Below are 17,216 nucleotides of genomic sequence, written 5' to 3'. Positions count from 1 at the left end.
GGTAAGCAAAAGAATAATTGTTCATGCTTTCTTCACAGCGTCCTAGTTTTCTTGGGGAAGCAAAGAGAAATATTCTGAATATCAGGGTTAAATAAGGTCAGAGAAAATATTTGAAGACAAAAATGGATAATTTTACAGTTATAGCAGTGTGGAAGCCCAGACAATGATAAAGTTAAGCCAATGTCAACATAATCTAAACATAACTGGGGCAAGCACATGGTTATGGAAATGACATGGCTTCCGCCCAGTTACAGCTAATTTAATAAAATCATAGTGGTGCATGGTGTAATAGACTTGTATGACACATCTGAAATAAAAATAAAGAATAAAAAGGGAACACATCAAATTCTATTCTAAAGTACAATATTCTCTGCACAATTTCATCAAGCACATCAGCTTTTATCATATAGCACAAACATTTTTTTTTAAAGAAGGTACTTTATTGCACTGTAATTCTTTCAGTACCACAAATTTGTGATCAAATGCAAAAACCCTGCCTTTATAAGTTACATTGTCATGGCTGTAGTTCATGTTGCAGTCTCCATGAATGCATTTTGATATTCTTTCTATTAATTTATGAAAATACAGTGGAGATGGAGAACAAGCTGGTTCATGCCATCAGATATAACCCCACCCCAACCTCAGCCTCTAAATAAGTACAAAGTTGAATGAACAACCCTCTGGCACAGAGTCAGTCAAAACTAAAACAAATTGAGCTACACAAAGATTTATTGCATGGCTATTGAATTTAATTGCATTAGATTGTACAGGTGTAATAAACCAGTAATCGGTCAAAAACATTATTAAGAGCATAAAACTGATTGAATTGTTTTTTTTCTAGTATCAGAGGCTGTACATAACATCTAAAGTATTTTTATGAACAAATAGTAACTCATTATTCCAAAATTATGGTTTTAAAATGGGATTCTTACTACACATAAATATTTCTTTCTCCAGAGCAATATTTGTATTATTATTTAAGCATTTTTTACATAGATCAGTAAAAGAGGTTTGAGCACTAGAAGCAGGCCAAGTGCTTGTCCTTGCTGAAGGACTCTTTAGAGTTTTCAGTCCAGCACCAATCCTTTTCCTTGCTCCCAATCTGCCTGACCCCCTTTCTAGCCTCAATCCCTGACCTCTTTCTAAAGTCACATTCTCTCTCCTTTCTTCCTCTTCATCATTGAAGGGGAAGTCTGTTCCTACTTTTCGTACACTGCTCACAGTGGTTCTGACCTCCATTTCAATAAGCTAGAGGTCTATTGCAAATTCCTACTCCCTCCCTTGGTTTGCTCTCAGTCACTATCTCCTCAGTCATCTTCCGCCTTGTGTCCATTCACCAAGCCTGACTCCCAGCGTTGTATTAGAGGGGTCTTCTGTCTGGGGGTCCGAGGACTCTGAAGTACCTATGTGTAAATGGAATAAAAGTCAGCAGAAATAAAAAGAGGAGAGAGACAGAGAGTTCTCTGTGTAAGTGAAGGTAGAAAAAGAGAATTCAAGAGTAGAAACATCAGATGTCTGGGAGCAGGAGATGAGACAAATCAGGCAACACAAAAAAGAGTAGCTCAAAGATAAAAAGAGAAAGATTAATTTATTTCCTCTAGAGAAAATCTCTTTGGATGAGCATCGTCAGCTAAATAAGTTGGAGAAAAGTTGATGTGACACTGATCCGAGGCCACGTTGATTTATGACAAAGTCAACAACTGAAGCCTAATCCTTCCGCGAACCTCCATTTATTCCTGAACTGCAGGAAACGGGCAGAAGCAGATAACCAACCAAATGAGGGAGGGAGAGGTATGAGGCAGTGAGAGAAAAAACAGCAAAACACTGCTTACGCTAATGTCAAACTGAACCGTGCAGCTAAAACCAAAGAGCAGCACTCAAATCTAATGAGAGACCCGCAAGGCAGGTAGTGGAAATCCCCCCCCCCCCCCCCCCCCCCCCACACACACACACTCCTGCCCACACACAAACTCACTGTACAGACCCTGCCTTCCCCTCCCCCTCTCTATGTCTCAGTCTTAGGGCTGTTTGCCTTCTTCCCTTATCTGTACAGATAAGCTCTTTACTGTGTATTCAGTATATTATCAGATATTTGTGGCCCACATTTGGTGCAGAGGGGCTGACATCTTCCTATAAGACTTTCTCATGGCCCCTTTACAATCCGTTGGAGTTTTAAACATGTGCTCAAGCTGCTGAGAAACTGACTCCAGAGGTGCACTGCATTTCCTATGCAGATAAAGAAGCATAATGATTGTAGAACCTGATATATTCTTAGCTGGATTCAAGGGAGAATCAAAAAAGTGATTTGCCTACATTTTCATGTCCTGAACTAAGCGTGCCCAGTAAGAAGGGCTGATGAGTTGCATCCTACAATATTCATTAGACGTCATTGTAAAGTCAGGTGTTTTCCATCTAGCAACATTTATAGAAAATCAAAGCAAATTATATCATAATAGAAAATAAAACTTTATTGCTATTGGGAAGAATATCTTAACTGACTCACCTCTGACTGAGTAATCTTTTCCTTTTCAGCCTGGGCTGGAGGCCACATGCCAAGCTTGCCAAGTGACTGGCACGCTGCAAGAGAGAGAAAGAATAAAAGTGGGTGAGCAAGAGAATGGTAGCAATAAAGCACAAATGTTCATGTGATTTTGCTCTGCACTTTGAACTGCGAAGCTTCCTAGACTCAAATCAAAAGTGAAAATGGTGAGACAGCTGAGAAAAATGAGCAGAGACAGAGAGGGATGAAAGGGGAATGAGAAGAGACAATTTTGATAAATCAAAATTGTCTCATGAACATGAACATGTCGAAAGAGAAGCAACAAGTAGGCTCCAGAAATGAGGAAACATAAAACAGGCTATAAAACACATGTGTCAATAAAACAATATCCAATTGTTAATTTCCCAGCACTGAGACATGGTCATTCAAGTCCTACAGTGGCACACCCAGGTCAACTTGTCACACAGTTGTTAAGCTACAATGACTCGTGGCACTTCCATTCATATTCAGACACAAAAAACTAGATGGGCAACCCTTCCTGCCAACACAATGCTGACACGCACTCAAACATACTGAAGTGGTCGTTGTACGTGTCCCTTCATCAACACTAACTCATTGTCCCATGAATATATTTAAAGATTCATGCTAAATAATGACAAACTACAGTACTAACCTTACAATACCCAGTGTATGACACGTTTTTGTCTTACAAACCATTGAACTCTCTGTTTAGAGTTTGTTACTCAAATTTCTACATTTATACTGTACATTTTTCTTTAGTTATCATTTTAACAACTTGAACTGCACTGTTTAACTACTGCTTACATGGTAGTAATAAAGTGAACCATTTATAAGTTACTGTTTGCTTTTTTTTCATTTAAGCATAACCTCTGGTTTAAAGTAGCCAGTTCTCATAGATAATTATTGTTACTTCTCTTAGTCACCGTCTATTTATTCTACATTTGGCTATTTATTTCAAAATGTATTATCATTGGTTAGTTTTAAAAGTTTACTCATTAATGTTTTGTAACTAGCTGAAATTTTTATGTCTATTACTTATAACAACTTTATCTGCTTCAAAACTGTGCCATTACATTTTTGCTGTTTCAGCTATTCGTCCACACCTTCCGCCAATCATCTGAATGATTAATTGCTTCTCAGTTGCTTTTAGCCATTTTGCCACTTATGCAAAAGCTAATCATTTGTTTATAATTTATCTATTCATTTTCCTTTCTAGTTGAACTATTTATGCTCATATAAACTTCAAAGACAAACATTTTTAATTACTTTTACATATACAGTAACTGTTGAGACCTTTCTGATGATTTTGCTAGAATACAGTGAATAAGAGTTTAAATCTAATTATAGGTGTGAATATAATGTTTGTGTGGTCAGATTGAACTAATTTACCTTAGAATTACAGCCTGAGGTAAATGGATCTTTAGTAGGTAATCACTGCTGTACAGTATGTGAACATGCAGCAAAGTTGAAATCACAGATTTTCATGTTAATACCTTGTTATCACAGCATGCTGTACCGGTAGCACTGCATGCTGTATGTCATATTTGCTGTTGTTGTCATAAGTCTATAAACACTAAAAAACAACTTGTGTGCACTTTTGAAATGTTGGCTTTATGCTTCCCAAATCTGGACTCTTCCAATACTTTCCTTTCTTGCTGACACAAAAGTGTCAAGATAAGACTCGGGACTTTCTCTCACCTCAGCTTCTGCAATTAATATGACAGAATCGATGCTACATTTATTGTGAGTTTTATTTTCTTGTCGGCCAGCTTCTAGTCTCCGGTGCAAATTTATTGCTTGTAACAGCTAACACTGGTTTGAGGTTTTCCTCTGACAATGAGAAAAAATGACACAGTGTGCTTGCTGGGCTGTTTCAGGGGGTTTTCATCATCTTGCCACAGATATAGAATTTACACACACACATACCCATACTCAAAAGCTTCCACACACAAACCCATTGTCTGTATGATCTTAATAGCACAAGCACATGTATTATGCTCTACACTGAGCACTGCACTCACCTGCTGAGGGCCCAGTTCCACTCATGGATGATAATGAGCCAGGTAAGTCAGGAACAGGTAGTCCATTCTCTGAAGGAGGAGACCATGTGGAGTTCTTTCCTTCCACACTGGCTGGCCTCACTTCTCCTCCCTCTCTTGGACCCCCAGTGTCCCCGTACAGGCTGATCCTCTGCTTGCGAAGTTCCTTCTCCCTCTCTTGAGCCTCCTTAATATCCTGCTCCAGTTTAACCAAATTTGTTGAGGAGCGCAGCTTGAAAAACGGGTTGTCCTTTGATACTTCTTCATCCTTTCTCCCATCATCCGCAACCTTTTCCTGCTTTTTTTTTCTTGTTGTCCCACCCTGTCCCCCTGACCTTGGTGATGAGAGGTGAGGACATCCTGAATCAACAACAGTTACAGGATTTGCCTGTTGTTTAGTGTGATAGAGCTTCAGTGCTGGGATACTCAAGTTATTCTCTAGGATGATGACCTGGCAGTTTGTTGCCTCAGAGAAGCCTGGTCCTTGGGGTGTCACATCTGTTGAACTTCCTAATTTGACTGAGTTGTGGCTCTGTGTGGGACTCAACAGGTCTATGCTCTGCCTCCTCTCGCCATACGAGCACCCAATGGTGGATGGCTGTAAAGAGGTGTACTCGTGATTCTCCAGGCCTGAAATGTCACTGGCTGAGGACCAGGATGGGGCTTTACTCCTAGTGGAAACGGTCAAAGTTGAATCATTCAATTGCAGAAAGGCCTCAAAAATCTGTTTCCTGTCTTTTAGTTGGCGAACTGTACCTTTATCATAGAAACCTGGAACTTTTCCAATCTTGACCAGATCCTGTTCCCTCTGAGTCTCCTGGTGAATTTCATGCTGCATCTTTTTGCCGGCAAACTGCCTGTCTTTGCTATGATACTTCTCAGACTTTGCCGTGAATGATTGGCAAAGATCAGTTTTCTTTACAGGGATATCTACATACTCAGGAGATTTGGATGGATTAGGAAGCCCTCTGGACCTTCTCAGGCTGTGTTCACGTTCTACAGCCCGCCTGATCTCCTTCTCAATCGGAGTCTCATTGGGTACAGATGATGTAGAAGTGCCTACAGAGATGGTGGTGTTGCCTTCTAAAGTGCTGCATGGAGAGAAATCCGCAGATACTCCACTGTCGCTCTGGCTATCATCACACGAGTCAGTCTCCATCTTACATCTGTTGTGTGTAAGGGACACACCACAGATATACTCTTCTGTCTGTAGCTCTTGTGTTTGGAATGTTTTTGAGTAGCTTAACCGTCCTCTGGCTTGTTCCTGCCCATTCACCTTGCTCTTTTCAAATACACTCTCTTTCCGCCCTTCCCCTCTACTTGTTTGCTCGCTTTCTGCTTCAGAACAGTCCCCCGCCCTGGTGTAGCTTTCTCTCTGAGCTACAACACAGCCACAGCCTTGGGAAAGTGCCCCACCCTGATTGGACACCTCTATGGAAACGGTTGTGGACAACTGGCTGTGCACCTGTTGTGCAGCTTCCTGGTTTCTTCCCCTGAGGGCAGGTTCACGTTGGCTTTGGATTAAGAGCTCCTCCTGCTGATTGGTTGTTGGAACTACAGGCAGGCTTGAAGCTGGATCACTTTGAGTGGGAACCACATCTGTTGAGGCCCACTGCTCCTGAGATTTAACCACTATGTTCACTTCCTCTTCCTCCTCACTTTCACCAGCAAAAGGAAGTGAATGCATAGTGTATCCATCCCCTGAGCTGTTACTGTCAGAGGGAGAATGGTGAGCAGCCCCTGATGCATAATTTTCAGCTTTACTGTTTCTGCAGCCATCTGGTGAGAAGTGCAAATGTGTGTCACTCTCCTCTGCTGTCATATTATCCTCTGTCATCTCCTCTGATGTTGAATCTAGCATTCGACCAGCAGACTCAATAAGCAGAGCTGTCTGTAGCCCCTTTTGACTTCTATGACTATCAGGTGACATTAGGTCTTCTGTTGAGTCCGAGATGATCTCAGCATCACTGATCCCCTCGCCCACCTCCCCCTCCAGGCTGGAAAAAGCTTCTTTTTCAAGAGAACCCAAGAGAATTGAGGGAGGATGTGGGAAAACCTCCTCCTTACTTTGAGCTACGGACTTTTCAGTTTCCTCTTGAGGCTCTAAAGTTTCAGATACTTTATTGGGAACTTGCTCTAATTCTGTCACAATGTCTTGTGTCTCCCTTGGGATGTACAGACTAATTCTTGTTGATTCCTGATTTTCCAGTTTGGTTCCATCAGGTATTTCAATTCTTCTGAATGTTTGCTTCTCCTGCAGAGCTTTGTGTTGAGGTCTAGGTTCCAGGATTTCTATGTCCTCTTCAGGTTCTGCCCTGGGAGCCTTTTTGTTTTGCAAAGGAGAGTCATGGCTTATAGTTACACTTATTTCACCCTGTGCCCAGGACTCATTGTTTAGTGAGTTGACAGGACCCTGTCCGTGCCAGGCTGCAGGCTTTGTTGCCATGGTGACAGGTATGCTGATGTAAAACAGTCAGAATGCTCAGCCGGCAGCCAGTCAGTCTGAGGGAGAGCAGAGGGACACAGAGGGGAGCGGGGAGCAACAGAGTCATTAATGGAGTTCAACAACAAACATGGTTTTATACCATTATTTCAGCACAGATGAAATGTCTTGCTATAGAAATACCAGGTTAACAACCACAACCTGTTATCCCATTGAGATTTACTGAGGAATAGATTTAAGATTCTACATTAAGTGCTACTGTATATTGACATGTTTTTAGTTTTGGGTCCACACCTTGTTCAACCTGTGCAATACAGTTAGTAGAAAGCAACATAAAGAACATATTTAGTTTTTTCAGATTTGCTTAGGTTTCACTTAAATTTCATAAATTTCTAATTTTTCTGAGCTATATGTATGAGTCTTACAAATAGAGGATGAGATAAGGCATTAAATATGGTGCACACAGTATGAAGATGAGTATGATTCAGATGCTGTTTCCTCCACACAATCATCAGCTCTCAACCCTAATAAACACCTTTTAGAGGAAGGTGTGAGACAGAACTCCTCACCATCACTTTGAAAACTATAAATAAGAGAATGTTTTTCCGTAGAATACTGTTAATAAGTCCAAAAGAGTTGAGAGACTTATAAAATCTATGCCAAGTAGAATAGAAGCTGCTCTGCAAGCCTGTGGTGGCCAAAAACCTTCTTATGACACGTCATGTTTTTTTTTCTTTTAATTAATCACCCATCTGTGTGTCTGTATAAAGAATTGTGGAGTTGAGTTAGTGCTTAGTTTGTTCAGTCTTTGTAATGGCAGACAGATTCCTCTTATTATAGTTTGACAGACAGTGTGTTTATAACGCTGTACTTAGCTTTGGCTATAAGTTAGTAGCCACTGTGCAATGTATAAAGATCTGCTGAATACACTTTAGTGTAATCAGCTTACAGGCGGGTGAATGGCTGCACACACACACACAAACAGGTGTGTTTTTCCTAACACACACTTTTCTATTTCAGTTTCACCCTGGACCACACACACAAACACAAAACTTCCCAGTCATCTTCTATTCAGCCAACACATTCTCATCCCACAGCATAGGATAAGAAATATCGCTGCTTTTTACATCATTTGGTGTCTCATATGCCACAGGGACCTTTTGGCATCACTGCTTGAGACCCCTTCAGTGCCACTGTTTGACGTCACGGAAACAACAGAAACTGCATGTCGGACCTTTTGCCATCAAATACTCTATTACAGTTGTGGAAACATCACGGTTTGGCGACTTTACACACAAGAACAACTGGGTTAGGGTGAGGCACCATAACCAGTACGATAACTAAAAACATGAAAATATTGTTTCCATTGTAGTTGACTGAAAGCCGTGTGCGTCTCCTACCGACGCAAAATAGTTTCTTAAGGATTTAACGCGAAAGGACTGTGCAAAGCGTGGCTTTTTGACGTCTCATTAGCAAACCTCCCATTGCCAATCACGTTGATTCTTGCCAAGCCACAGATGATTAGGCTGGACTCCAACGCTGATCATTAAGGGGAATGTAGATCACAGCGCTGGGGATAATAAACTGGAGCACATGGGCAGATAGATAAATAGATGCTTACAGCAGATCTTGCCTTTCATACAGAGATAATAAGGACTGACAGCATGACATGGTAAAAAGAATGGGAAGACTGTGATAAAATAATGGCAGATCATGTGGATACCAGGGCAGAACAATGTGGCATGAGAAGAATTGGGAAATAGTGAGTCATGTATCCAATCAGTGGTTTCAAATCATCAGCTGCCCCTTCACTGTGTTTGTCTCATTCCCACCTGCTGGTCTTAGGGATTATAGTGGCAGTGTGAGGGATCACGGCCACTGTTTTAATTTTAAACAGACTATCTCCTGTCCATGTATACATGTGTCCATATGAACATAATCGTAGTGTTACATGTACATCAATTGCAGTTTAACAGGGTGGACTGGAGTTGCTATTGACTTATGAAATGCATCCTGGTCTTTGTCAGACCGACTGTTTTCTCCCACTCATGGGGGTTGATGTTGTTGGCCTTCTCACAAAGATAACACTGTTATCGATCCCACAGTGACACTCAACAGGTGGTCTCAAGGTTAGATTTGTTAAGAAATTAGAGGGATGAACTATTTCCAGGCTTGTTGATTCATGGAAATCATAAAGGGACATAATATATAAGCCATTGTCAGAGAGGTCACAACATTGACTCATTGTGAAATGGAGCATGGATCATTTTGTCACAGTGAGAAGGTGATTGTTATAATAGTTTAAACTCTGGAAAGAATTATACCACAAAACTCCGCTTAAACTGTTTTATTTATCCACACCTGCTGATTCAGTTGAAAACAAACAGGCTTGAATCAGCTATGATCCTGCAAATTTCATATTCATATTGTAGAATAGATATGAAATCAGATGACTTTGAGTGCTATAACTATTGCATATCCTAATTAAATATTATATTATTATAATATACGCAGTTGCTTTAACAAACTACTGGCATTATACATAGAGTATATGTCATATGATAGGCTGTTTAATTTAATTTTCTCAGATCCACGGGGGGAGCTGTCAGAATTAAACCAAAGAATTTTCAGCTCTATTATTTGGTCAAGTAAGGTTGCCGGAGACTGCAGCTTTATATTACATAACAGGCTCATGCTTTGCTCATTATCTACAAAGGAGTTCGCATTAACAAAAAAACAGCAAAACTATGATCATCATTAAAAATACATCTCCGACAGGCCTTACAAAAATCTTCCCCTCCTTTTCGGGGTCAGCAGTGTCCTAGGGAAGTTTGAGATCTAAGGGCATTTTACAAAAACGCAAATGAATTTAAATAAATGCAACTAACTTAGTCCATAATTAGAATTAGTTCTCTTGCTATCTAATGGTTGCTAACATAGATTTTTGCACATGTTACAGTCACTACTTTGATGCTTTAATCACTGTGGCAGAAAATAACAAAAGTTAAATCTGGCCTCAACAGGTCCTGGCTGTTTGGAATCACTCGTGTACCAGAGTTTCATTCTATTCTACCAATAATTTACCTGAGCCGAATATAGTTAAAGTCAAAAAAAAAAAAATGAAAGTAAATCAGAGTTGTACTTAAACATAAAGCTGCACATACCTGTTATAAAATGCTTTGCAGATGTCCTCCAAATGACAGACACACCTTTGAGGGTACTCATATATAATCAACACAAAAGGAGTCTTTCTGCTCACTGCCTCACTGTTTCTCCTCCCTAGTGCGCACTAACACTCTCAGTGCACCCTTTGTGCATGCCCACATTTGCATACCATGCTCACACTAATTCACTAATGCATACACAAGAATGAGCATGTGTGCATGTACAAACACGTGTGCTTGAGGCTTACCCCATTGTTGTGGATTTGATAGCACTAATCCAATTAGTGAGCAACACATGTTAATTGTTACACCATGCAAGTGAATGAAATAATGTACTACAGGGATATGGGGCAATGTGATTATATTGCAGAAAACTTTCATTTGTCCATTTACTGAGATTACATGGCTTATCATCTTCTGTAACATTTGCGGTTTGTATTGTAAGTACAAAATCTGTGTGTTAAGGTAACATTCTCAGTTACAATGCAACATGTATTCTACTGCCCTGTACAGTAGAAACATTGATTGCTCAACCTGTCTGATGCATCACATCAGGGAAATATCTGCAATACAGAAAAAGAACATGCAGTACATAGATGTTTTAATAATATTAATCCCATTATGCAATGCTTTATTAGCATACTAGCACTGCAAAGTATGCTGATTTAAGGTGAACAAAAAAAAAAATAGTTTTTGCTTTATTGCTCAACAAAGCAGGATATTATGGTGGAAAAACATGTATGTCCTTCATGCCATTTGTTCCTCTGCATTGTCTCCGCAGTCTCAGCTGCTCTGGACAAATGTATAGGTAGCTGATCACTGAACTCCTTCATCTCCGTCTACTGCACCTGCAACCTCCTGTTTAGCAGATACAAGTCTACAGATACATTCTTCTTTGACTTAATAATCCACTGCATTACCACACAGTATGGACACGATGTATAGAATAAAGGACACAGTGAGGTCGAAGCGAATCCCCACATCAAATGTTACTGGCAAAGACCAATGCTGACTTGGGCAGGATTTCTAAATTTCGAAAGATTATTTAAGCACACTGCATTAAGAAATATATTTACTGCTATACCCTTTAGTAGTCATTTAAGTAGTCTAGTGTAAACCCAAAGACTTTTAAACCTTTCTTTCCTCTTCAGAGTCCTTGTCAGAGTCCTTATTCCACTTGTAGTGAAAGAATATACATTTTCGAGTACTGTGGCACCTTATTGTCACTGGTGCAGTGTTTAAGTTAACTTTTTTTCCCATTTAAATGTGAATCATAAAATGATTTGAGGTAAAAATCTAAAACTTCTGCTTAAATTTTAATAACCAGTGGTAACTTTATAGATTTTGATAAATTATTCACAAGTATTATAGCGAAACAAACATTTAAAACCAGTAATTCAAAGACAAAATTTATCAAATTGGTTTTCACACATACATCATTAGAATAATTCCTGACCTCTTCAGTTGTCTGTTAAATTACATTTCCTGCTTATAAGTACACAAGAACAAAAAAGGTAACAAGCTTCAAAAATGAGAGCTGCTTTGCAGAATATTACTGAATATTAATGCCCTGCTTCACTGATCATAGTATTTAGAGAGGTGTTGCGTTTTATAATGTGATGAAAACAGATCTTATTTAAAATCATTTTATTAAATCCAAGTCTATTTTATGATTTCAGATGCAGAGTCAGTATAATTCTTCCCTAATATGATCATTTGGTTCTTACATTGTTGATCTAAAGCATGATTACACTCAGTCATTGAGACAACTCACAGTATATTATAAATTTAATAAACTACTTGATTTAAGTTGGTTTAAATTTGACTACTTAAAAAAATACAGTCAGTTGGCTATGAAGCAGCAAATACCATTAAGGTAGTTTATTTAGGTAGCTTATTCCTGTGTTAGATAAAAACATGAGAGCCAGTCAAACCAGGTTTTGTGGGCAGTGCCTAAATGCTGCCCTTGTAATAATTATATAAATTATTTTGTTAACTGATGTCCACACAATTTTTACACATTTAGAGCTAATAATTAGTAAAGTAAAAGAAAACACTTTTACTTAGAGAGTTTTTGGTTTTGTTTTGTTTTAATTATTGTAGTTTAAGGCAGAGATAGACAAAAATCTAACCCATGTCTTTGTACACTGCAAGTATGTGGTTATTAATTTGTACAATAATGTGAATATGGTGGCTTTAAATTAAGATACATTTAATTTGGGGTTTTGCTTTAAGCAACTTGACATGTTTTCTTTTGAAACACATTTTATCGGAGTTATTCTGAGGACTAGTGAAAGACGATTTTGTTTTTGTATTGGAGATCATTGCCCAGCATTAAATATTGATGCTGCCCCTTCAAAGTCATGTTCAGTTAATATACATTTAAAAAACTTTAAATGGTTTTGGTGTTTTTCAGGGCAATTCTCTGGTGGTAAATAATGTACAAAATATTTTTAAATAATACACAAAGCAAACTTTTATCACAATGTTTATTGAAAAAAACATTTATTTCTGGTTAACAGGCAATAAACACTGATATGATCTAACAACAGACAAATGTCAAAACCACAAATGTTTTGAGAGATGTTCTCATCTCTGCACTTTGACTGCGTAAGAAATATCTTCTGAATGTCTTTCAGTCCTTCTTTCCCTCTCTATTTTCTTCAGTTTGAGTTCCTGGATTGCTGACCAACTCTTCTGGACAAAGTTCCTTTGAGGGATCCATCACAACAGGTGGAGGCATGTGCAGACACTTCACCTGAGCTCTGAAATCCGCGACCTCCTCCTGCTCCAGCTGTCTCCTCCTGCTGAACAGGTAAAAATGTTGCCGCTTCCCTGATTCCACATCGAAGCTCATAAGTATGCAGTCCTGACAGGATGTGTGGATGAAGTTCGTGGTGACGCGGCCATTGTCGAATGTGAATCTGCTGCCTTCCAGTGAAATGTTGTAGGCTGAATAATGACACGTGTTGTTGAGACTCATGCTACGGCGGAGGAGGATGTTGGAGTCACAGGTATTAATGGAGAACTTAGCAGTGGCACTGTCTCTGCTTGCTAATCTCCCCATAAGTGAGAGGTCACTCAGGCTGGCTGCAACCATTGCCCATCTCCCCTCCAAATGATGAAGATCCAGTTGATCCAAAGGCCGGACCAAAGCTTCACAGGCCAGAGGAGCTGAGTGGCTCAGAGACGTCAATCTAAGCAGAACTATGGCACAAACTAAGAACATGACTCTGTGTGTTGAAATCATGTTCTGTTCTATGTTTGCAGGCTCTTGGAGTAAGTATCAGACTTATTTATATCAAAGAAGCTAAATAATATGGTTGGTTTTCAGGTTTTATAGTCGGTTAGAAACATTCGGTTTCACAATTCTAAAAATACCAGAGAGCAAAGTCCCTTTTTTCACCTGTGGTTTGTGTGGTTGTGAAATTAATTGATTAAACTGTGATTTTTTTGTTGTTGTTTACACTGGAGGTTTACACTTTGACTCTCTCTATTTCCTGTAGTAATAATGTTGGTTCACTTTGTTATTTCAAAACCTCCATTTTAGTGGTTTTATTCATCCTGTAAGAAACCCTAACGTTCTACGACAGTGAAGACTGTAATGCACATGGGGTTTTCTAGCCCAGGCTGCTTTCAATAGTGTTGGAGAACTGTAGACATGGACTGGAAGGAACACTTCCTCATAAAGATAGTAGGCAAAGCTAGAAGGCTCAGGGAAGCCTGACACCTTATTCTGGTAAAGTAAAAACCTCAGCAGTTGCAGGCTTTAAGGGGTGAATGGGATTCAGCTTGAAATGCTGAAGGCTCAGGACATTGTAGTGCTGCGAGGGGTAACATGGTGGCATGGTTGTGTGTAAGATGAGGACAGTGTCTTTAAATTAGCATACAGGGGTAGTTCCGTTTTAAATTGAGATAATACATTGGTCAGTCTACACACTATGTTGGGATATTAGAGAGTTGATTCCTGCTGATTGTAAAATTCCAAATACTGACTGGTTATGGGAGATTATAAATCCAAACTAGATGTGTGTTGTGGACTTGGAAACATCCTGTGACTGTCCCCCATAGGGTATCCTGTGTGGGAGTATGGAGCACTGGGATGAATTGTCAATCAATCGTTGTATTACCAGAGTTAGAGTTGCACCTGCTTTTCCAGTGTTAGCCAGTGTTGGTCTATGCCAACAATTCTTTTTCTAATTTTTGTGGAGAGAATTTTCTATGCAGAGACAAAATATGGAAAGTCTCATCTCTATCGTTTCCAATTGGCATTTTTCAGGTGTGTTTATTCAAGACTGTAACCTGCAGTGTTCACTGCACTAGGAAATGTTGGGACTGAGACTCGGGTCACTGAACTCTCTGTTTTCTGGAGGAAACTGGGAGTAGACAAAGGGGACAGAACACACTGGAGGGATTACATATCCCACCTGGCCTGAGACAGTCCCAGGCTGAGCTGAAGAAAGAAGCAATATAGAAGAATTTATGGTCTACTCTGCTTATAATGCAGCTGTCATAACACTGACTCCATAAAATGTTGGAAAATGAATAAATAAATGCACAAGCAGTTGTGTGAATGTGAATAATATGGTTACAACAAGTGCAGCAATAATGAACTGCTACTACTCTCCATAACATCTCTCAATACAGAACCTGATTTTAGCTCAATCATTTGTGCATTAGACCAGGGTTTCACAACCCTGGTCCTCAGGGACCCCTGCCTGTTAACTGGATCATGTGTGGTAAGTCCACCAAATGCATGTAGATATGGATCTTAGATATTAGTGGTGGGATGGAAAACAAAGCTAATGGATATCTTCTAACTTCTGATTGATTGAAAACACATGATTCAGGTAATTAGCAGTGGATGGGGCACTTTGTTAGGTAGAGATAGTTAGATAGCGGAGCAGGGCTCCCTGGGAACCATTGCCACAGACCTCCACTGTTTTTCAAAATCTGTGGCACCCATTAAAGATGTTATCACACCTTTGTGTGTCTCTACGACAGTAATGTCTCTACTAATAGTCTTCACGATATGAATGGATGATTAGGTCAAAGGAAAATCAAATAGACCAAAAAAATCCTTTAAAAACATTTAATCTTAAAGCAACTTATTTGTTACAGATTAGTGATAAACTCTAGTACAGCAGTGATGATACTATTACCCCAACATCTCTTTATTACATTTCTCTTGCATCATGTTAATTTTGTGCATGTGTGTGAAGATTTAGCAAAGTGCAAAGGCAAAAGGAAATCCAACATCACCAAAAGCCTTACATAGATTTTTATCAACACTGGGGACATGTGTTCTTTTAGGGCCTCTCACTTTTTCTGTCAGTGTGTTTTCTCTTCAGTTTGAGTTGCCGGATCACTAGCGGTCTGTTCTGGACAAAGCTCGTTCGTAGGATCCATCACAACAGGTGGAGGCATGTCCAGACACTGCACCTGAGAGCTGAACTCCTCCATCTCCTTTTGCTCCAGCTGTCTCCTCCTGCTGAACAGGTAAAAATGATGTCGCTTCCCTGACTCTGCAACACAGCTCACCACTATGCAGTCATGGCAGGATGTGTGGATGAAGGTCATGTTGATGCTGCCATTGTCAAATGTGAATTTGTTGCCTTTAAGAGTGGTGTTCTCAGATGAGTAGTAGCACTTATTTTCTACATGTGCAGAGCGGCTGAAGATGGTGTAGGTTTCACTAGTGTTGCTAGAGAAGCTAAATGTAGCACTGTCTCTACTTGCTAATCGCTCCATAAGTGAGAGGTCACTCAGGCTGCCCGCAACCATTGCCCATCTCCCCTCCAAATGATGAGGATCCAGCTGATCCAAAGGCCGGACCAAAGTTTCACAGGCCAGAGGAGCCGAGTGGCTCAGGGACGTCAAGCAGAGCAGAACTATGGCACAAACTGAGAACATGACTCTGTGTGATGAAATCATCCTCTGCTGTATTGTTTGCAGGCTCTGTTTGCAAGTTTGATTTTCAGATTTTATAGTCGTTAGAAACCTTCAGTTTCACAATACTAAAAATACCAGAGAGCAGGGAACTCTTTTCACCTGTGGTTTCTGTGGTTGTGAAATTATGGAATGTTTGGTTGTTTACACTGAAGGTTTGGTTGTTTACACTCATGATTTTGGCTTCAGTGTGTTAATCAAATCCAACAAACTCACTTGTGATGGTTTTACTTTTCTTAGATTGAGGTTCTGTGAAAATTCTTTTCTTTTTACTAAAAAACTGATATTTCCTAATTGTGTTCTTAGTCATTAATACAATAGACAAACACCAAAGAACAAGGGAAAAACCAAGAGGTTACATTCACATCCTTTATCTTACTTTAGAACCACATAAAGACCAAGACAATGAAATAGTCCTTATGCTCTCACTGTCTTGACAGTCTGTACTGTTGTAAACTCAAAGACATAATACATTTTTATCGAATAGCAGGAAATAAACTTTGGAGTTGCTTTAAAGTCGGGAAAATGAAGTGTAATCAATGGCTGAAGAATCACACAGTACACTTAATTCTGATTAAATCAAGTGTGGATAGGTGAATTCCCACCCATCTGTTATTTCCACGCACTTTTAACTTGTAAATGAAATGGAAATTAGAAGAAACAGTTTTTACACTTGCCATGAAAAATGTGCATTCTGATACAAGCAAAACACAATTTAGTGAATTAATGGTGAGGCTCACAATTCATGTGACTTTCCATTTCTAATAAATGTTCAGGTTGTCTGTTTTTTTAATGGATTGAAAAACAAATGTCTGTTTAGGTTTAAAATGTGCTAAGTGCAAATGTAAGTGTGCCCAACTACCCACCCAAAGTGGTGTGAAGTGCTAAGACGCATGTCATTAACTAACTCAACTAAGTGGGTCACAGGTTGTGTTGGAAAAACAACTGTTCCGGAACATTCCCTAGCAGAAGCACTCTTACTTTTAGTTTTCCGACATTTTGTTTTTTGCCATTTTAGCTTTATATGGACAGTCAGTGCAGAGGGCAAATTTATTTTTAGTGCAGAACCAGATGGTTGTTAATATTTTATATTGATGATT

General features: G+C 39.4%; 1 protein-coding gene across 1 annotated transcript; it reads right to left on the bottom strand.

Annotated features, from left to right (window-relative positions):
* Positions 1-826: 826 nt before the first annotated feature.
* On the bottom strand, positions 827-12,074 carry misp3 (MISP family member 3). Its single transcript, XM_067497369.1, has 4 exons — positions 10,168-12,074; positions 4,543-7,062; positions 2,504-2,577; positions 827-1,403 (listed from the first exon to the last, which is right to left on the bottom strand). The coding sequence occupies exons 2-4, from the start codon at positions 7,004-7,006 to the stop codon at positions 1,308-1,310; spliced, it is 2,634 nt and encodes an 877-aa protein (XP_067353470.1). The 5' UTR covers positions 7,007-7,062; positions 10,168-12,074; the 3' UTR covers positions 827-1,307.
* Between the last annotated feature and the right edge of the window lie 5,142 nt (positions 12,075-17,216).

This window comes from Channa argus, chromosome 3 (assembly GCF_033026475.1).
Source record: "Channa argus isolate prfri chromosome 3, Channa argus male v1.0, whole genome shotgun sequence".
In the NCBI taxonomy this organism is placed as follows: domain Eukaryota; kingdom Metazoa; phylum Chordata; class Actinopteri; order Anabantiformes; family Channidae; genus Channa; species Channa argus.
Note: the sequence above shows the minus strand (reverse complement) of the source record. Positions and strands in the feature narration are given on the sequence as shown.